General features: G+C 34.5%; 1 protein-coding gene across 7 annotated transcripts in view; it reads right to left on the bottom strand.

The window, feature by feature from the left end:
- CD36 (CD36 molecule (CD36 blood group)) overlaps positions 1–23851 on the bottom strand; it is a 191877-nt gene that overhangs the window by 18212 nt on the left and 149814 nt on the right. For 4 of the 7 annotated variants that reach the window (XM_063708677.1, XM_063708676.1, XM_004045654.5 and 1 more), the window contains 3 exons: positions 12824–12918; positions 12145–12353; positions 2263–2423 (listed from right to left, as the gene is read on the bottom strand). In XM_063708677.1, the coding sequence (XP_063564747.1) occupies positions 2263–2423; positions 12145–12264 (281 nt within the window). In that variant the 5' untranslated portion in view covers positions 12265–12353; positions 12824–12918. The other 3 variants (XM_004045652.4, XM_063708675.1, XM_019031450.4) reach the window with 3 other exon arrangements.

Consider the following 23851-nt stretch of genomic DNA (forward strand, 5'->3'; position numbering starts at 1 on the left):
TTGTCCCTCAGAGAGATAGGTTAAAGGCTTTAAGAATAAAATATAGATTAGCTGTCAACTACCAGAGGAGAACTATTTCAATAATATGTTTTCTCATATCCCAAATAATATATTTAAAAGTGAAAAATATGGTCGGGCATGGTGGGTCACACCTGTAATCCCAACACTTTGCGAGGCCAAGGCACATAGATTGCTTGAGCCCAGGAGTTTGAGGCCAGCATGGGCAACATGGCGAAACCCTGTCTACAAAACAAAACCCATAAAAATTAGCTGGGTATAGTGGCATGCGCCTGTGGTCCCAGCTACTCAGGAGGCTGAGGTGGGAGGATCACTTGAGCCTAGGAGGTTGAGGACGCAGTGAACGGTGATCGTGCCACTGCACTCTAGAGTGGGTGACAGAACAAGACCTTGCCTCAAAAAATAAATAAAATTAAAAACAGAAGTGAAAAATATAACTTCCCCCAAACAAACAAGCAAAAAAAATCATGATGAGTTCTCAAATTCTAACAACTATTTTCTTTCCTCACACTTACTCAGTTCACTTAGGTTCTATTTCTTAAACAATTATGCTGATACTCTCCTTAGGTCATATGTGAATTCTAGATTTTCATAAGTATATATACACCTATGAATACATATATATATATGTGTGTGTATATATATATATATATATATATATATATATATATATGGTACACCTAACAACATTCTTTGCAACAAGATATTTGTATAGACTCTTGCTAATAATATAAAAACTTTAAGACCATGAAGAAAATTCTAAGGTAAGATTTTTTTGTACCCATAAAAACTAAGTCTTCATTGACAAAATTATGAATTGTCACAGATGCGCACAGAGACACCCGATTCGGGTAAAACTGCTAAGACAGGACATGCACCAAGGCCCTCTGTGGCTTATATGTCATGTGCTATGGTAGTAGGCACCACCCTCACCATGCCTGTTATTTCATTTTATTTTGGGTGTGAATTTTCAATCTGGAAGCATAGTAATGCTTTGGGGAAGAAGGAAAATTATACAATTATCCGATAACCAAAACAGATAAGATACTAAAACTATAAATTATAAAAAATCATTAGAAATACAAAACTTTGTGATGAGAACTAATCATGGTGTATAACTAGTTGTGATTATCCGTGAGGGAAAATACACATTTAGGTAACAAATTCTATAGCAGAACATAACTATGTTCCCATATGGATACCATAAATATATTCCTAATCCTTGGTTAAGGTAGTGTTTTTGGCACCTCAATCTCCCCCTTTTTTCCCTTTTTAGTGAAAAAGACAGAGTGTCTATAATTGAAATGGAAGAAAATGCATACAAAAATCTAGGAGCTACCAGTACCTACATCTGTGTGAACATGGACAAGTGACCTCATATCCACTGGATCAGGCATTTTTAACTCACAAAATGACAGATTCTGGCTGATCATTTCCTCTAGTTCTAATACTCTAAGATTCTGTTCAAAAGTGTGTTAAACTATCAGGGAAGGCAGAGGAAAGATATAAAATATTGTCTCAACACTAGAGGAAATATAAGAGTGAAACTAAAATAGATCAATGTAAACATCTATATGACCCGGAAGTTAATTTGAATATAAATCTTGAGTAGGCACCGCAGTTAGGAAAAATGAATTTAGCACGGTGGTTCTCAAAATTGTGTATTCAAATCACCGAGGATTTGTAAAAACTCTTTAGTGGGCCTCAACTCTTTCATTCATTTGGTCTGGGATGGGGTGGAGGGATTTGCATGTTTCCCAATTCCCTGTTGATGCTGATGCAGCTGGCCCAGCACTTTGCTGTGTTGTGGCCCAGCTGCACTTTGAGAACCACTGTTAAAATATGCTTTAAATTTTAAGATGTGAAAACTGATTTTTTTTCCTCAGCAGGAATATTTCAGAGTTGTTGAGAATATATGCCACAATAACAAAACACTAACTTCATAAACATAGGGAAGTTATTTGATACTGGTAAGTTTATAATAAAATCTGTTTATCTTTTCTATATATTGTCTAATAAATATTTGGATAATGTATATATCTTCCAGTTTTTTCAAAATAAATACCTTATAATCATTAAATTCTTAGATTAGGATTCTATACAGACAGGAAAAATATTTTAAAGTATATTTTTGGCAAGAAAATAATAAGTACATTTCAATACAATGACATTTGCCAAGTAGAAGACTTCTCAGAAATACATGGTCAAGGTAAGAGTGCCTCATATTTGTGGGGACTCACTCACCTGTATGTATAAGGACCTCTTTGCTTAACTTGAATGTTGCTGCTGTTCATCATCACTTCCTGTGGATTTTGCACATCAAAGATCCAAAACTGTCTGTAAACTTCTGTGCCTGTTTTAACCCAATTTTTAAAAGCAATTGTACCTTCTTCGAGGACAACTTGCTATGAAAAAGAAAATAAGTTTGGGTTATGTCTTTGTTGTAAGTACAGGCACTTCTGGAAGATTGTTTGTAGCCTTGAGTCAGCCAGAATAAAAGGACCAAGCCCAAGTACCTCATTCATGAGAACCTTTGCAACCTTACCATACACTTGCAGCAGAAATGTTTTCAACAAATTATTATTACAGCAGTCTTTTTAGCCTTTTACAAAGAGAATCAGTGTGTAATACTGAAGACATGACTGTTGATTTTAAGGCAAACTTTAAAGTGACCCTTCGGCAAGCTTTAGAGTGATGCTTTGAAAATATTGCAACAGTCAACATAATTTATTAAGCAAATTTTACCGAAGTTCAAAAAAGTTCTTACTGAGTTGAACATTAACTTCTTCTCTGCCCCTAAGTTGGATTGATGAAACAAAACACAAAAACTGAGTGAAAAATCTAATGGTATTGGAAGCTTTTTCTTTTCCTTCAAGAGTTGGACACTTCAGAGGATGGTACTTAACACTCACTACATTAAGAAAATAAAAATATCTACATGAAGAACACAAATTTGACACCGTGTCTTCAAAATCCTGCTCAATCTGGCTTCCCTAACCTTTTTTTCTTTTTTTTTTTGAGACAAGATATTGCTCTGTCACCCAGGCTGGAGTACAGTGGTACAATCTTGGCTCCTTGCAGCCTCGACCTCCCAGGCTCAAGTGATCCTCTCACCTGTGCCACCATGCCCACCTAGTTTTTGTAGTTTTAGTAGAAACAGGATTTCACCATATTGGTCAGGCCGATCTTGAACTCCTGAGCTGAAGCAATCCACCTGACCTGGACTCCCAAAAGGCTGGAATTACAGGTGTGAGCCACTGCACACAGCCCCTAACTTTCAATATATTTGCAACAACCCATTATCATATGTTTCCAAAAATTACAACAGCCTCACTCATCATTATTGGGTTGTAGTTTTTAAAGAAAAAAACAGGACAAGGAAGCTGTCCTATTACTCCTTTGTGAAATCCACTAAAAATCACTGATGCTCCTTTGGTAAAAATAGACAAGTGGAAAATACACCAATAAGAGAATTAAAAATCCTACATTAGGAACCCGATTCCTTGCTTTAGGAGCTTTGGGACTGGGTGGAGAGTCATCAAACCTCCCTAGGGTCAACTTCATTAGCTGTAAAATAAGGGAGTTAACATAAATATTCTTCTAGTTTTCTTCCACAGCTTTCACTCTCTGAGCCAGAAGTCTATTACGCTGTAGTAGATAGTGCAAACAAAGGTGATTTTGAAGCAGGCGGTATTTCTAATGAAGTATTGGGAAGAATGCCCAGGTTAAAGAGCTCCAACTTAACCTGAGTGTGCTACAGGAAGAGGAATACAACTATTTCATGGAAAATGAGCCTAAAGAGAACAATGACCACAGGAACATTCTGACCTATTTGTTTCCTTCACCTGGAAGCACCACTTCACAGAATGACAGATTAGGAAAGGACATTGAACATGATCACATTTTCCAGTGGAGCACACTGAGGCTCTGAGAAACCAGGTGGCTGGCCCAAGGACAGCCTAGGCAAACAGTAGTGAATTCATGACAAAAATCCTCATCCCTGACCCTTAGACTAGTCCTCCTTTACACCATGCTATGACTCTTTTTTTTTGTTTTCTGTCACCCTCTGCACTTAGTTGGTAGAAGTCAAATTAAGTTTCATATCTTCATGATATTTTACTTATTGCTTAATGTAGGGAATAAGCGAATTCCTTAGAGAAGAACTGGGCACCAAGTTAAAATGGAATTACAAAATCCTACGCTGCTGTAATCCACTTATACGGGGTACATTGGACCTACTAGAGTGGTGGAATCTTTATCACTTTTTACAACAAATTGTCCTTGAAAAACTTTTTATTTGCTCCCAAAAAGGCTTATTTCCATACTAAGTCTAATATTAAGACAAAATTGCTTAAAGCATTATGGATATTCTTCTAAATGTAAATATGTTTGGTGAGGATGTTGAAGCTCAAAGCTAAATAGAAGCTGAAAACGGTTGATTTCTCCATTTCAAGAGACTTAAGAAGGGAGAACACACAAACACAAACATTATTCTCCTCACACTATTAGAATCTTAATGCTCAAAAACAATACCTGTTATTCATCAAGTGCCTCTCAAGGTACATATTAGGTTTGTACACAAGTAATTACGGTTTTTGCAATTTTAATGACAAAAATCACAATTACTTTTGCACCGACCTAATATCTCTTAATGAAAGAAACTCAACAAACTCTTATAGAATTGAAGAGAGTCTGTGACAGAATGTGCTTGACAGGATTGAATGCCTTCCTAACTCTACAATGAGTGTCCATCTAAACACCAAAAGACATTGTACGTGTATGAGACCTTTTTTTCTAAAGGCCACAAATCACTTTTCCCTTAAAAAATATCTCTAGCGACAAATAAGGCAAACGTGAAACACAGGGTTGAAATGAATGTGTTGGATTATCAACTGTTAGAATCAGGACCATCTAACCCCGTCCATTTTTTAGAGGTGGAAAATGGGTTCTAGAGAAAAGAGATGTCTGACTCAATGTTATGTGACAAATTTACTAGCAGTTAATAGAAAAATCAGGTCCTTTCACTTCAATTTTATATAGTTTCCATAGCATCATGATTTGTTTAGAGACATAGAGAAAAATATTGAAGTAGTCGAAGTAGTAATAATATGTTTCTGACACTACCACTACTATATGTATTAAATTGTAGTCACTCCTTGAATACCAAGACTAAATATGTCACAAGAAACAAAAGATGTTATGTCCTTTGTGAATTTAAAAGAACTTGATTTTAAATTGGATTTGGATTATCTAGACTATTTTGCAAATATTTTACTAAATTTGAAGTACAAAGCTGGTAAGCATGTACACAGAAAAAGTGATATAAGATTTTCTCACTTGGCTAATGTGTATGTGTGTATTTGTCCCTGACTCTGAGCATGCAGACTACCAAGCCCCAACAACAACTGGATTTCAACCTGGTGACTCTCACATAGCATGGTCTATAGCTGGGTTGAAAGCACTGACCTTGAAACTTCTATTCTGCTACATTAATTTGAAAACAGATGTTTGTTGGGACCTTAATATCCTATATGTAGTCATGCACTCACTTGAATACTGTTTTCATGCAACAGCAATAATCATCTACATAACTGACAACTTTCATTATTAAAATGCCCTTCATACTTTGCTATGCATGGAGTAGAGTACAAATGTAGAAAATATTTTGTTTCACTTTTCAAGGACTTTACAAGTTTCTACCAAGAGACAGAAGTATGTTTAGCAGATTTTAATCTACGAGTTAGATTTTTTTACCCTATCCCCACCCTAACAAGGTATAGTGGCTTCTTCCCTAAAGCATAGACTGAAGTGGCCAACAATGAAATTAGATGCTATGAGTTTGATCACTTAATAATAATAATAATCATTGAAGTTTGAGCAGATTATTTAATTTCTTTGTACCTCACTTTCCTTATCTGTGAAATTATAACAGTAATGTTAGATTGAACCATATAGACTTAGTATTTTTGAAAATCAAAAAAAGTTGAATTTTGGCATTTTCATGTGGCTTAAATATTTATCCTCATAGGTTGTTATGGGGATCAATAAACGTGAACACTTAGAACAGTGTTAGTACAAACCAGACATTCAATAAATGTCAGCTATTAGTATTTTACAAATTCTATCCATCCTTTAGAGGAAGAACTCTAATACCATTTACTTCTCCATTCTGCTTTAATTGCTTGGTTCATAGCATTTACTGTCTAAGCCAGTCATGTGCCAATAACTTATATAATATCCTGTGACAATTATTTTTCTGTTATTTAATCATTTTAATATTTCTCTTTCTAGTAAAGTAAAAACTTTCTTAAAAACCAGAAGCATACTTCCATCCTTCCCACTAGCTGCTACCATTTGCTTGTAATTGGGCCTAAAACGAATCATTTCCCCATGTTAAAAGAAATTCTAATGTTTTTGCATTATGCAAGTGTGTGTAAGTTGAGAATGAATTAGAATTGTAGTGACAGTTATGCAGAGAATCTGAAAATGGCTTTAGTTTCAGAACATCATCATCAACTAAAACCCAGAATAAAATTTGGTGAAATGTGTTGGAGTAGTAAGCTTTAATATGTTTCTGAAACCCAGAAATTAGCCTCCAAGAATTTATGTAAGTACCTAAAATGGAAGATTTTGTGTTTGGCATGAAAAGTAAACTATGTTGATATTAAACTGGACTAGTAGAAGAAACATAGATGCTTGTCTATTTCTTGAAACATTGTCTTTAAGTGACATTTGTTATTACAGCTATATGCACATATACATAGTGTTTAATTCATTTTTATACTGCTATTTTAATTTAAATATTTTGGGTTGTTCTTACATCATTAAATATAAAACAAACTACCATCTTTAATATTTTTAGTCATTTATTTTTGAGCTTTTAGATACTATGAAAAAGTACAAATTATTTTATTATATCTGGAAATACTAGAAGCATACATTATAAAGTTAATATAAACAAATTATATGATTAAAATATGGACTATTAATTCAAACATAATTTTTTGCGGGGGGAGACAGGTCACTTTGTCACCCAGGCTGGAGTACAGAGGCGCGACCTTAGCTCACTGCAGCCTCAACCTCCTGGGCTCACGGGATCCTCCCACTTCAGCCCCACAAAAGCTAGGACTACAGGCATGTGCCACCATACCCAGCTAATTTTTTTGTATCGTAGAGATGGGGTTTTGCCATGTTGCCCAGGCTGGTCTCAAACTCCTGAGCTCAAGTGATCCACCCGTCTCAGCCTCCGGAAGTACTAGGATTATAGGCATGAGCCACCATGCCCAGCCATGTATAACCATTTTAATGAATCATGATTTCAATTTATTTTGTCTGAAGGCATTTCTTACAAGCTACAGAAGGATCATTGTTTTCAAGAATGGGAGAAGGAAAAATGGTATAATTGAATGATGATATTTAATATTAGTTCTCTAATAGGAACAAAGAAACCTATAATTCCTTTTTGGTGTTCTATAGTTAGAACTACAGAACTTCTTCAAATTTTAGTTTTTTTCTTCCAACTTTTATTTTAGGTTCAGAGGTACATGTGCAAGTTTGTTATATAGGTAAATTGTGTGTCATGGAGGTTTGGTGTATGGATTATTTCTTCACGCAGGTAATAAGCATAGTACCTGATAGGTAGTTTTTTGATCCTCCCCTCTCCTCCCCCCTTCCCACCCTCAATTAGCCCCAGGTGTTTTTGTTCCCTTCTTTATATCCATGTGTATTCAATATTTAGCTCCTACTTACAAGTGAGAACATGTGGTATTTGGTTTTCTGTTCCTGCATTAATCTGCTTAGCATACAACTACCTATGTTATGTTATACAATATTCACTAAACTTTTTATCAACTGACATTAATAATGTCAAGTGATAAATTATCTTTTGTAAATGGTGGCAGAATTTTGACCCTTTTCCACAGTGCTTTGGTAGTTTCTACTTTCATGGCAGCTCTTGCTATTGATTTTTAGTTTTTTTTTTTTTTTTTGAAAGACTGCATAAACTTGCTGGCTGCACACAACTCTATTAAGAATCATGGTCAAAAATACTGGTAAGAAAGATTGCAGCTATAATCCATAAAAATCATGAGGATACCAGAGACATCCCTTGAAAATAAAGAGCAAAAATAAAGTACAAATAAGGTTTCTAAACTGTTTTAGACTATTTCAAATGGTAATGACATCTTTCAGAATTGGAAGGTATCACAGCACTCCAACTCTACACTAAATATGAAATGATTTTCTCATCATTCTCAATTAAGAAGTTTAATTATTTTTTTCAAAATATCACTTGTATACAATAGCTTTCTTAATTTGCTATTAGTCAGCTAAACAAAGTAATATTAAATGAGTTTTAATGGTACACAAATAACAAGTCAACAGTACCAAAACCCATATGTTTGTGAAATAGCATTACTCTAAGTATTTCTGAGGCAGCAGTAAGACACTTGGCTCTCTAGGTTTACACAAAATTCAAATATTTGACTCCTACTGTATGCCAAAGATATACATACACCAATATCGTTTAAAAATAGTCTGTAAACTGAAGAAAAAAGAAACAGTCTATTCAAACAATATTCCACCTACTTCATATGACTAAATTAACAAGGTCAACATGATTGTGTAGGAATCTGAGAGCAAAAAGAAGCTTAGCCTTAAATGTACCATACATCTTGACCAATATAAGGATTCTGATGATGAGTCTTAGTCTATGGACGTGTAGGGGGCTTACAATGTGCACTGTCATTTGACAGTTTTTATGAATCTCTGTTGTACCACCTCCTTGAGTTTGAATCTACACTAGGAAGTCTGAATCTTCTCTTTTCCTTGTAAAAGATTGCACGGATAATTCTTATTTCAAAAACAAGAAGGAAAAGCACTCCATTGATTTAATTCCCCCTTCTTTATTACCCTACTCAAAGTATACTTTCAAAATTATTGGTGACCATGTTCTAATCATTATTTTCTTAATTTTCATCTGCCTGAGAACATCTTATGCTTTCTTTCCTTGAGTTCTGGCCTCCTATTAACTTCTAGGATTGTACTCTTTGTTTCTTCATATAAGATCATTCTTTTCCTTTTCTACTTTTGTCTTCCTGCCTCTGAATTATTACAAATTCTGTAATAATTCTTCTGCTTTTTCCTCTCTCCATTAAAACTCTCTAAAAGTAAATCTACTGTTTAGTTTTATTTTTAATCTCTATAGCAATGATCAAATCTGTTTGAACTCTGACCTTTGAAACACAGACTGATGTTCATAACACATCACTTATAAAACCTCTGTTTTACTTTGTAAGGTATATACATACCTTCTATCAATAACTCACTGGACATCTTGAGTTTGATGCTTTTACTCCTCTCTCTAATTTAATCTGTCTCTCCAAGCTTCCATTTCATCCTATTATCTATCAGTTTTTTTTTCTATATACTCAACCATGCCAGACCAGTGTGCCTTTTGTTATATAATGTGCAGATTATGCAAATATCTTTCTAAAAGAGAATCTTATATTCTCCTTGAGAGTGGTCATATCCTACAGTTTTTTGTTTGTTTGTTTTCCTATCTCTGGTATCCTCACTTTGCAACCTTTCTGCTGTAGAGTAGTATACAAGGCCAGGTTTTTCCATCTAGGCTCTTCCTACAGATTGCTTACGTTTGGAGAATGACTTCTTTCCCTATTGGCTAGGTGAGTTGGCAAGTTGATTTAAGGACTCGTGCCTGTAAAATGGGTAAAATAACAGCAACTTCTCACAGATATTTTTGAAGATTAAGTGAACTAGTATATAGGAAACTCTTAGTAAGAATTAAATGTTAGCCATCTAATCTCTAAATTCAGGTTTTATTATATCTTACACTTGCTGAAAAACTACCAATGACTATTGTGTATTGTATCATCAGTTAAGTATTTTTCTGCCTGATGTTCTAAGCTTGCTTCCTAACTCTAACCCCATGTTAACTTCTAATCTTTTCTGCTGTTAATCCAGTATTATGGGCACATTCTCTACCTTCTTCCTTCCATCTTCACTGCATTTGGTAGCATTTTCACAGGGTTTTTCATACTATCAATCAGTCCTTTAATATGGTTACTGCAGTTATTTGAGACTTTCAAAATTCTACACTTCTTTAAAATCTGAATCAAGTCCTACCTTTTTCCTGAAGTTTCTTGAATACTCTGAGAGATTTCTCTTTCAAAGTATTACAGCATTTACTTTTCCAATTCAATTCTAGAGTCTCATAGGTCTCGGTATTTTTTATTATAATATATCTTCCCCTGGTTATAGCTTACAATAGATGAGATTATATTATTCTCTTAGTCATTATACAAAAGCACATTTTGATGTCAGAAAACTTACTTTCTCATGGTTAACTATTATGAGCATAAAGATAAATATTAAAGAATTAAAATAAATGCTAGCACCTCACATGCTATCCAAAAGAATCTCTACATGTACCAGTTTTGTTGCACGACAAAGAAAAAAATTAAATCATCAATACTCAGTTATTGACCAATAATTATGTGTCAGCAAAAAAAATAGTCTAAATTGCTGTGCATTGGAAGATTATTGTGATTTTTGAATTTGGAAAACTTTTCCAAATGATGTTGTAGTCTGTACGTTAACACAGACACTGATCTTGTCCTTTCTCTGCATAAGATCTGGGTGAGAACATAGTTTATGAGTAGGAAGGTTGTCAGATCAATGGCCACTCCATCCCACTATTAGATAAGCCCCACACCTCACTATTACCTGTCTGTTTCCATTGGCCTATATTAAACATACTATCAAGAAAACTAAGAATTCCAAGGCAGGGGATACTAATTTATATATGTTTTTTCAGTTAAATGCATGAGGCTGAAGTTCTGCAATATGTTAGCAATAAACACAATACAGTCAGCCCTCTGTATTCATGGGTTCCACATCTGCAGATTCAACCAACTGTGGATCAAAAATATTAAAAATACTAACAATATAGCAATAAAAATGTAATAAAAATTCAATTCCTCCTGTTCTCCATTGTGCACTATGCTTACTAACCTTTTGTCTAGGTCATTGCCATCCTAACCAGGTAGAGAGTTGAAGGCAGAACTCGTTTTATTTGGCCAGTATTATGTTTAATAAAATGAACATTTATGCCTTCAGGCAGTAAACACACAGTCTAGTTCACAGCAGTTCCTGTTCTTCATTTTATCTTGTTCTTGGCACCTTAAATTTTGTTTAACCCCTGTATCCAAACTCCTGCAGCCATTTGAATTTGCCATCCCTGATTTAGAACTTCAGCAGATCTGCTTCCCTTTATCCCCTGTATCCAAACTCCTGCAGCCATTTGAATTTGCCATCCCTGATTTAGAACTTCAGCAGATCTGCTTCCCTTTATTCTCTTCTTCCCCTTATCAATCAACGTTTCTGATGAGCGAGTGTGTAGCTAATTCGAATAAGCTAGGGTGGGAGATGAATTCTAGGTTGTTGTGCAAAGCCCACCTAATCATTCTGTTTTTTCACACTACAGTCAATTTGTTTTATACTAAGATATGTTCTGCATTATTTCTGAAAGTATTTTCTAAGATTCAAATATGAAGCTTCTTAAATAGAAAATATTTATGAGATAATGAGATTATTACACACATATAAAAATAGTGGATTACTAAACAGTGTATTACCAAACAAGTTTACCTACAATTTAATAAGGATTTATGTTTCATTATTAAACACATTACACACACACACACACACACTTTTACTTTTCTCAGTATTGACTAAAGTGCAACTTCTTTTATAAATGTGCTTTTACAAACTATACTCACTTATTTCCTATTCAAAAGCATGCCAACATGCTCTTTGGACATAACTTAAAACAGTTATTTCTACTAACATGCATGCCCGTAGACAGCTTTTAATAGAATTTGGTATTTATATTTAAGATGGCAATGGAGTCATGTTAAATATACATTATACTTATAACATTTCACATAAAGTCACATCATATAGAGTTGCAGTGGTTCATAATTACCTTCATGTCAAAGATACAAAATTAGCAGTTACCATGAAATATAAAGCAGGTAAATACAAAGCAAAAAAAGAGAAGTTAGAATCAATCAAAATGAGAAGGCATATTCTTTGGACTACTTGTACCTTTTTAATTGTCTTCTGGATAAGCAGGTCTCCAACTGGCATTAGAATACCTCCAAACACAGCCAGGACAGCACCAATGACAGCCCCAGCGATGAGCCCACAGTTCCGGTCACAGCCCATTTTTCTTGTTCAGGAGGTGAATTAGTGTTAAGCACCTGTTTCTTGCAAACTCCTGGATATGATTAAAGTGGTTTCTACAAGCTCTGGTTCTATCATTAGAAAGAGATCATAAAACAGAAGCTTAAATATCAGTACAAAAAGATCAAAGTACAAAGAAAACACCCACTGAAACATATCATTTTGCTCGCTTTAAATAAACAAATGCTTTTCTTTTTGTTTCACCAAAGTGGCTTCCTCAGTCCGTCTCCCTTTTCTTGCTTCTAACGCCTACCAGTGGCAGAACTAATAATGTCATATCTGAATTTCTTCATATTCCTCCTTTTTAATTTTCTTTCTACGCATGATTAACATATTGAAATCTTATCTAAGGAGAACTCTCACCCTCATCTCTCTTCCCTTGTCTCAGCAACTTAGTTGCATCCTCACTATCTGGTTTCTCCACCCAACACAACCTTCCACACCCTTTCTGGAGTTCTCCTGCGAACAGAATGTGGGTTGACTGATGTGTTTCCCATTAAATGATAAGCAAGTATGGTAACAGATGTTTTATTTACGATACCTTAATTCACAAATCAACAGCAAGACATGAATTTTACAGGAAATGAACTGATGAGTCACAGAAAGAATCAATTCGTCTAATCATTGGAAAGCTATCTGTGAAAATGAGAAAAGCATGGGTAAATAGAAAAAAAAAATTCTCAGAAATTTTATACTGGGACAGTCTCTAATATCACCATACTTAAAATAACTGTTAAAAGAAAGTCTAATTTTCATGAATACTGAGTTCAGGCCTGAATGGCTTGTCCTAAAAACTGTTTAAAACATGGCATTTTTTAAATAAGTGTATCTTACTTTCAGTTTTATTAATGACTTTGGATAGAATACAGGTGTAAAGAATTTGAAGCAAATATAAAATGTATAGGATGTCTTGTTTCAACCATGGCATTGCTCTCTTACTGAAGAATTTTTTCCCTACACATTCAACTACAGTATAGTTTGTCATTTGCAGTTGATTCATGCTAATTCTGTTAAAATTAGGTAGTTTGTGTTAGTATATGTTTGTCAATCTAATGTTTGGTATCTTCATAAAGTATGTGATTATTATTATTTTTTGAGACGGAGTCTTTCTCTGTCACCCAGGCTGGAGTGCAGTGGCATGATCTCGGCTCACTGCAACCTCTGCCTCCTGGGTTCAAGCAATTCTCCTGACTCAGCCTCCTGTGTAGCTGCGATTACAGGTGCACGCCACCATGCGTGGCTAATTTTTGTATTTTTAGTAGAGATGGGGTTTCACCATGTTGGTCAGGCTGGTCTCGAACTCCTGACCTCATGATCCACCCACCTCAGCCTCCCAAAGTGCTGGGATGACAGGCGTGAGCCACCATGCCCAGCCATAGTATGTGATTATTATATAAAGATTGGGAGAGCCGGGCGTGGTGGCTCACGCCTGTCATCCTAGCACTTTGGGAGGCTGAGGCGGGTGGATCACCTGAGGTTGGGAGTTTGAGACCAGCCCGACCAACACAGAGAAACCCCATCTCTACTAAACATACAAAGTTAGCTGGGCGTGATGGCACATTCTTGTAATCCCAGCTACTCCGGAGGCTGAGGCAGGAGAATCGCTTGAACCCAGGAGGCGGAGGTTGCGGTGAGCCAAGATCATGCCATTGCACTCCAGCCTGGGCAACAAGAGTGAAACTCCATCTCAAAAAAAAAAAAAAAGATTGGAAGAAAGAATACAATTTGTGAAATGAGTGGATCCTACTGTAATAATAAGAGTTAATTCTAACTAGTATTTGAAAACACATTTATTTGAACTTTTTTGTTGTTGTTGCAATGAAATTTTGTCAATAATGGGGTTGGCGTGTCATTTATAGTCAGAATGCGCTTTATAGTTTATAAACAATTATTCTCTACTTTGAAATGCTCATGGCCAAAGAAAACATATGTGCCAATGGAATGAAGGCTGCAGTCAAAAAAGGGCACATAGAATATTGTTGTTAATGTTGTAAGTGTATTAATAATTGTGGTTTGTTATAATTTCAGATTTTCCCTCCACAGCTGTCTTGCAACAGAGGTACCACTCTTATGATTTTATTAGTATTCACTTCCACTTTAGTAATCATATAGTTTTTCAAAAATATTACCTGTAGAGCTAAGAAAAGAATAAGAAAATGATATTTTCCCCAAAAATGTAGGAATAAATGTTACAAATATTTTTCTTGGCAATTTTATTAGTTACATATGTTCCCTTAACCTTTGGGATTCCCCTTTGCCTATTCCCTTATACACAGGATACTTTCCAGTATAAACCATAGGATGCAATAAACTTCATTTACATCAAGGTCTTGGTGATTAAGAAGACTGACTAGTTTTTTAGTGTCATTTTTCTCCAATGTAAAGGGAATGCACATAAGTCTAAACTAGTGATTTGTTTTTCCTGTGGAATTTTCTGTCTCACTGAGCAAGTAGGGCTGGCTTTTTATTAATTGTTCAGGGTGGAGTGGTAACAATAGCTTTCCCTGCCCTTGGAAATCGTATACCATGCTACCTCATATGGCTTTGTCCATGGCCGTCCTAATGCAATGGAATGAGTAATTTAATGCTGGTAATCAGGACTGGATATTGTCGAATAGAATTTCCTTTGCAATGCATAATTGTAAAGCACTTGAAACTTTTCTTGAAACCATCTTTTAAGCAACCATAGTAATCACTAACTAGAGAATGTCATGCTGGTGTTCTGTATGTTGTGAACTGATAATGAGATTTAGGGTAGTTTATTAGGTACATAATATTTTATTGAATGCCCATTTCATAGAGCATCCCCAAATATTTTCTGCAAGTTATACTTAACGAAGCAAATAAAATATAGCGATCCCAGCTGGTTCAATTGAGATGAAGGGACAAGATTAAACCAAAGAATGATTTGTCACTGTCTTGCTAAATGAAAGCAGACAAGCCACGTAATCTCTCTACACCTCAATTTCCTCATGCGTAAAATGAGATGATAAAATGAGATCAGCATTTTTTAATTTAAGCAGCTGAACTGGTTTTTCAATTCTTACGTGGAAGTCCATTAGGTAAAATGACTGATTCCACAGCAGTTGAGAAACCCAGAGACTCTGTTTCTTAACTTTGTCTTCCTGTTCCTGCCTGACACTCTTTATCCTCACTGTTAGGAAGCTCTAGGAGAACCTCTGTAGAAACCCACAGCTTTATGAGCCCACATAAAAAATGCAGCAGGAAACCCCCAGTGTCATATTCCAGTTTTGTTAATATAGTATGAAAATCTATTTAAAACATGTATAACTCAAGGATTAAGTTATCTCTCTGGGAAAGTTATTTTATGTTCCACATAAACTTCACTAAAAATTACTCATTCAATATTAATGTCATTTGCAACTCGGACAAATGTGATACAAAATGATTTAAAATTATAACTCTATTGCTGTTAGAATAGGTATATGTGCATATATTAGCCCTTCTCCAGATTCTATGCCACAACCTAGTTGTCAATCTATCTGGCCTTCTCCCAAATCATTCTTCTTTATTCAAGTAGCTCCATGCACTACAGAGAGGAGTTTCTGCAAGGGGTAAAGAGTTCCAGCAGTAACCACTGAAGAAACCAGGGAGTAGTGCAGGCTCTCCAATGGCTCCCTCTCTAGACCTGAAAAGTGATTATTATAACTTCTATGGACTCTGAGCCTAGATATGTTGAGCAATGGACAGGCCTGGGTACTGCCTAGCTCTGTCTGCTTTGAACTTAAAACTGAAGTGAGATAGTGTACACATCCCACTGCTGTAGAGTCACATACATTAGAAAACAGAAGTATCAAGTAATTTATTCTGTTGAATTCTATGGCTAGACAGTTCTCAATCTAACATTGGTCAGGATGATATACAAGCAAAATTACAAGTATTAATCTAACAAAACTTCAATCCATATGCTGATATTTTGAAAAAAGAGCTAGACAAACTGAACTTGTCTATTTGCTCAAATTTTCAACTGATTGATTGCCTCATATTACTTTAAGTTTCTACCTTTTTCCTAAGAATAGGCAAAATACGTGACACTAGTTGGGTTCATTTATTATCACTCGGTGCCTTGACACCATGAGTAATGAAGTATTGTTATTATAATCATACTCTATCCTTAAGCTGCATATGACAAAATTATAATTAGTTTTATTCACCTGAGGCAAAGGAGGACCACCCATACTACGTAAGACGTGCACCAAATACAAAAGAGAAAAGTTCATGTTAAATAGCACATTGTAGTCAACAGCTTTTCCACCTATATTTATCTTCAGAGAAAGAATGTAGTTTGTCTCCACCATTCCACCAAATTTAGCTGTCTAGAGCATAAAAAAATTTGGGTTATGCTTACTCAGTTTTCTTAATAACACAACTCCTTATATATGAAAATAGGTAATTAATTTCATTTGCTAATTGTAGATTAAATTTTATTCTTTACTAATTGTTACTTGTCCTTTATAAGAAACAGACAAGATATTTATACTGTATCGGTAATAATTTACTTCCTGCTTAAAGTACTTAAATTTAGAAAGCCAAGATACAGAAAACTAATTGAGACTTGTATAAAGAAGAAAGGGAAAATAAGAAGACGTGTTTTAATAGGCAACTAATTACATGCCTTTCTTGATTCTATAGGCAGCTCAGTTGCCTTCTGTCCAGTTTATAGATTATAAATCCTATTCCTTTTGTAGAATTCATGAGTAGACCCTATTCCGTTGGGTCATCTTTGAAAGAGGGAGGAAAAATATAACTTTTTTTTTTTTTTGGTTATCAGGTCAACAGTGTTTCTGTAATGAACTTTTAAGCAAAATACCCTTCCACTATATTGGGAACCCAGTAGAAACAGAGACTAAGCTTTTTGCAAAGCCTGCATTAGACTGAGATATAAGAAGCCTCTTCAGTAAACAGTTTAGAATATTAGAGCAAGTCCCCAGAGCATCTATAATTAATCCCTTGTATTTATAAAGCTGTGTTCCCTTGGAAACTCCACCCAGAAAAGGCATGGCCCTGAAGTAACATCTGCTGGGATGTAAACTATGAAATTTGAAAAGTTTTAGATTTCCAGGGTACTTGTACCATAGACACTTGCCAGACCTAAATGACATTTTCTTACTGATCAGTAGATAGCTAAAATTTCTTTTTTTTCTATCTATAAGCCTTCCTCCCACTTTTTCTTAGGATAGAAAACCAGACTACACTCTTGTTTTCCATTCTCTTGATACAGAGAGTTTTCCTTACCTAAAAAATACAGCATCTGTCCATAAAATCTAGTTTTTGGAGGACTTGGGGGAATTCATTCAATGGTTTGCATGAGAATAGAAGTTAGTTTTTAAAATTACTTTTTTCACATTCTTATCATAACTATGTATGTTTATAAAGACACAGTTCCCTAGACATGAGTAAAAATGTAGATTCAAATTCAAGGTAGTAGAAATGGGTGTAAAACAATCATTTAACTATGATTATGTTTCATCAACATAAGGTCATTAGGTCATTCTTTATAAAATCATGTTTAGAGATAGAATTCTCCTTTCAAGGTAAATTTTATGCACAATACCAATATAAAAGATAGTTCAAAGAAGAGCTATTTGGTAAAAGAAAGGAGCAGAAACTGTGCCTCTTCCCTTTTCCAGTCACGCTTCACTTGGGCTCTGAGTCATCTCCAAAGAACCCATGGGCTCCACAAATAATTTTCAAATAACTGGACTATGAGATCTCCAGAATCTTATCTTACTGAAGTTATCTCATGTCCATTTCCATCCTATCAGAATATATGATGGTAAAAATGTAAAATAGGAAAAAACTTGATAGACTTCTGTAATATAAAATAATTATATACTTCTCAAATATTGCAATTTGAAACTTGTTTTGATGGTAGTCTTTAAAAATTAATGCAATAAATACATTGGACTTTATATATTATACTTGGGATCCTTCTAGAGAAACAAGTCCCGTCTTTTAAAGACTTATGAACCAGGGATTACTGTAGGTTTGAAATTATTCTCTTAAGTTCATACTGACTTGAAGAGTATTATCTAGACCCAATCTTAATTTTTGAACCTTAGACAAGAATGCTAATGTCTTTTTTCCACACCCCAAATTCTACTATAAACAGACGCTATAAGGTTTGTAATGCCAAAAATGCTGGGCCTTGAAGCCAAGAAATGTAGATTCAGTTCTGGGTGTTAGTATTGAAGTTTGTCTGTGATACAGTTTTCTCTGAAATGAGTTTACTTACATCAAATAAGGTTGCAAGTATTAAATGAAGTAAAATAATATATATTTATATTGTAGAAAATGTTATTGTTATTTTGAAATATTACTATGAAGTATCATTTCAAACCATAACAGTAAAGTGTTATTTCATATTGACCAAGTGTTTTAAAAATCTAATAAATGTGTATATTTTACAAAACTAGAAATGAGTATTTGCAAAATAGTTAGATTATAATGAAATGTGATCATATACGTATGGAATTAAAATATGCAAATGGAAAGACAGCTACTAGTTTAGAACAATGCTACTTGCAAGTTTTAGACACATCTTGGGCCAGTGAACAAAACATCTTCTGATTAGATGCGAGGATACTTACAGAATTAACTATCCGATAGTTACAGAATTATCTTAAACTTTCCTTTTCAGGAAACACACAGGAAATACACACACATGCAGGGTTCAAATGTGTTAAAGTAAACAAGGTTAAAAAAATTCCTTAAAAAAATAGGGTGGCAACTATAACTTCCAAGGTAAATTCCAAATTCAGTACACTCTGTGCAAGTACCTCCAGTTGTAATTAATATTCTTCCCAGGCTAACCCATTATCTGATGGTTCTCTGTTTGGTTTATTGTTCTGGTTCACTAATGAGTCTGGTAAATTAAATGATTTCAACTTTAGTTCTTATTTTCTTGTAAACTCCAAAGGACCACTGGACTTTCTATATAACAAACATTTTTAAATATTTCATTTTGGCTTCCTTGTGAACCAATATTTAAAGCAATATTTTCTTAGCTTCAACACACATTACTGACTTCAAACCACACAGAAAAAGACTAAAAAGTACATGCAAATCTTTACAAAACAGGTTTCAATATGCTACTTGATGATTTCAGAAACTGGGATGTACTCTAGAGAATTTATGCCATTTACAGTTATTTATAATTTTAGTTAATATATAATTAATTTGAGGCTTTTACTTAATTCCTCCAAATTGATTTCTCCTTTACTTCAACTTGGCATCATCATCTAATAATTCAGTATTATTTGTAATAAGCTTCCTGAATTGAAAAAAACATTAACTTTATTTTTATTCTACTAATTTACACTAATTACATTTCAGATTATTTAAAAGTAATATACTTTGCTATTCCCAGTAACAATGACAATATCTTTGTTCATTACAGAAAAGAACTTAAAAAGCACATATCCAAAATACACATTGCATTTGATCATGTAGAGCAAGTCAGGTATACCAAAAGTTGTGTAATTCAGATTGAAAATTAAACAAGCTAATGACTCTGTAAAGTAATAGTTAATAATTGCATATTAGACAACATGTTGACATAAGAGCTGTAAGTCATTTATAACATCTAACCTCATTATATTGGTCTGCACTATAATGATCTTCATCATTTAAACATCATGTATAAATAGCCTAAGTATAAAATGAAAGTTTTAATAATAATCCAAATTGGATTATAAATCACTTTAAATATTAACTTATACATATGACATGAAATGCCATTGGGTATGGTTTAAGCATAAAATATAGGAAGGTTGATAACTTGAAAATAATGCAAACCTGATTTTTAGATAAAGCCTAGTGACTAAGAAAACAGTTACTACCTTTTTTCCTGTCCTCCTATATAACTTCTTAGGAGTATTTATACAGTAGTGTCACCTCCCATCATCTGGGTGATGGGAAAAATCCCTTAATCTTTTTTTATTTAAAGAAAAATCATACAACTTACCTTTAAAATGGCTAAGAAGGATTTTTCAATCAAATGCTCCAACATTTGGACAATTCTTAATAGGATCAAATGGTATTCTGCAGGAAAGTCCTACGCTGCAGTCCTCATTACATAAATGCGTGAGAGTTTAAATATGCAACCACACCCCCTCCCCCCCCAAAAAAAGAGAAAAAAAAGCACTCTACAGTGTCAGATCCCAGTGTGTGGTTTGTTGCCAGAGGAATTGAAAGAAAAAAAAAATCCCCCACATAGCACATTACTGATATGGCTAATAAGGGTCTATTTTTATGTTCTGGTGAAGACCCATTACCTATATCTGAGATATTCAGCATTTTTTTTTTTTTTGGCTATTTCCCATCCAAGTAAGTCAGAGACCAGAAAAACAAAAGGAACTGACTTGCTGAGCTTCCCCTAACATATTCTCAGATGCTGAACTGACACCGCTGGTGGAAATAGTAAATTTGGAAGAATAATCATATTCTCACTTCCCTGTCTTGACTGAGCTTGCAATCCTTATTTTATTAAGTTTAAATTTAATGTACTTTTTTATACAGCGTAATTCTGAAATACTGTGAGACTAATAATTTTGAAAACAATTGGAGACTGTCAATCAGCAAGGATGACAAACTGACTTAAAAAAAGGAAACAGCCTATTGTTCTAGCTGGAAGTTCTTAACTGTTTATCATTTTCTGTCAGTTTTGCAAAAATTTCATGATCACAGCACAGTGCTCCTACAAAAAATAAACTCCTTAAATTTCTTCAACCAAAATATGTCTAAGTAGAATTACTATTGAGGATAATCTTTAGTACTTAAGTCACTTTCAAAAAAAAAAAAAGCATTATGTTGATATTGAATCAAAATAGAAGGCCTTGCACTTTGGGGAAAGAACCTTCACTATCAAGACCCTGTTCTTATAAAGAAATTCTCAGAATCATACAGGAAAACCTTCACAGGGTTAACCTGGCATGTATTTGATAGGAGAGCTGGATAAATGCATTCAAACAACCTTAGAAGTAAAGTAACTTAAGAATACCAGGCAGAAATATATTTAGTTCATTAGATCATATTTAAACCAGTCCTTATAGTTAGAATGCTCGTGCTGTCCTTTTTGGACATGTGAGGCACGCAACGAATCCTTTCATTTGCAAGCAGTGCCATACAACTGAAAAAAAACCCCAAACACTCTTTTCTCCTTGAGCATTTTTTTTCCCCAGGGAAGTTTTTACTGACATATTTATTTAAAAAATAAGTCATAAAAATATTGTAAGTCTATTACTTTTTTTTCAAATCTCAGACCACTTAATTAGGATAAAGTAGAAACGACCATGTGCAATCTCTTTATAATTTATGCTTTCAGTTAGAAAAGAATAACTCACAGTGATTTCATGAAACTTAAGAAGGTAATTCCCTTAAATAACTGCGACCTTTTATCTTGGTGGCACGATATAAAATGGTAGTATAAAGACAAATATTATTTTGGTTAAGAATATCTATTTTGTAGATAGCTGTTTTGTATTTAAGCTAATTTATTTCTCAACCTTAATTCTCACACATTCACACTCTAATATGACAATTCAGAAAAAGATTACCAATGAAAGGGTTCAGATAAGACCTGTTTAAAAGAGCATATTTTAAAGATATTAAAAGACTAAAGTATAATGAAAATATGATCGCAATTAGAGAAAGATTATTTCAGAAAAAATACATGCAAAATAGATGTCTAAGCTGACATTAAACTTAGTTGGGTATTATTTAATCAGTAGCCTAATGCCATTCAAATCTGCTGTCACTGGAGAGGAAAATGTCACAGAGTCCCATGAGCAGTCCAAAGAATCAAATTTACATTCCCAGAGACAGCTGTTAAGTGTTCAATCCCATAGACAACAGTTCCTGAGTAGCTTAGCATACAAGACCTGAAAGCACACAGCTGAGTCAAATCTGCAACCGTGGATTTTTAGAAAAATATAGACCTTAAACAATAACATAGCAAAATGCTGTACCCATTTTAAAGTAAAGAGTGTTGGGGTTTTCATTTTTTTAAAGACTATGCACCCACCATATTTTGAAGGGATGTGTTTTATGTGAGCATATACCTTGCTTTATGGAAATCCACTATAGCACTGGATTAATTTATTAGAATGACAGGATATAATTTTCAATCTACTTCAGTCAGTTTAGACACAATTCTTTGGAAATTCTTTTTTTTTTTTTTTTTTGCAAGAGATCACATAGGGTTAGAAATTGGAAGGATGTAAGTTTAAATCCTCAGGCTACCGGGCCCTAGTTATATTGACTTGCAATTGGAAGTTAACTGCTTGTTCTTCTTTTTCCAGATTTATCAAGGTATGAATCATTTTGACATGTGTATACACTGTAAAATGATTGCCATAATCAAGTTAATTAACATATTCATTGCTCTCATTTTCATAATCAAAGAATAGAGAAAACTAAATAAAAGAGTAATAATAAGAGCTAAGAGATGAGTAGTGTACAATACTTGACAGGAGCCTGAAAATTTCTAGGCACTCAACACTCCCCATTTCATCACCCCCACTTCCTACAAGCCTCCTCCCCTCTCCGTTCTCTGCTTTATTTTCCACAGGTCACTTATCACCATCGAAGAAATTCTGCCAATTGACTTTTGTTTTTGTCCTGTCTTTGCACCTGCTAGAATGTTGGGTTTTTGCAGAGGGGGATGATTGTCTGTTTAATTCACCACTGAACTTTGCACCTGCCTTTGCACTTGCTAGAATGTTGCGTTTTTGAGGAGGGGGATGCTTGTCTGTTTAATTCACCACTGAACCCCTATAGTATAGAATAAGCTCATAGTTGGTAATAAGTTGAATAAACAGACACACACAAGACTATTATAACCATCATAATGCTTTACAAGTAGTGAGAATGAGTGGAAATGAGAGACTATTATGCTGCTTCTTCATACCATGGATATGTAATGGTTTGATTCAGATTAAGAACATCTGCTAGGAAAATGAACGGAATCCGAGTCTGAATTTGGAATTCATCACTTCCTAAGTGTATGACTTATTGCTAACTACTTTACCTCTCTTAAACATGGTAGAAATATCTCCCTCACAGAATTGCTGTAAAGATTAAAAGTGATAATATGAAGGATTTAGCACAGAGCCTGACATAGTTTTTGTTTAACAAATTGTGGCTGGGCTTGGTGGCTCACACCTGTAATCCCAGCACTTTGGGAGGCTGAGGTGGGCGGATCACTTGAGGTCAGGAGTTCGAGAGTAGCTTGACCAACATGGTGAACCCTCCTCTCTACTAAAAATACAAAAATTAGCCAGGTGTGGTGGTGCATGCCTGTAATCCCAACTACTCAGGAGGCTGAGACAGGAAAATCGCTTGAACCTGGGAGGCGGAGGTTTGCAGTGAGCTAAGATTGTGCCACTATACTCCAGCCTGGGCAATAGAGTGAGACTCTGTCTCAAAAAACAAAAACAAAAACAACAACAAATAATTGCTATGGCCATCACTGGCTATCATGCACAATTTTATTTTAGAAAATGTATTAAGTATGGAGAGAAAGAAATATTGAAAATTATAGAAAAGT

Source organism: Gorilla gorilla, chromosome 6 (genome assembly GCF_029281585.2).
Source record: "Gorilla gorilla gorilla isolate KB3781 chromosome 6, NHGRI_mGorGor1-v2.1_pri, whole genome shotgun sequence".
In the NCBI taxonomy this organism is placed as follows: Eukaryota; Metazoa; Chordata; class Mammalia; order Primates; family Hominidae; genus Gorilla; species Gorilla gorilla.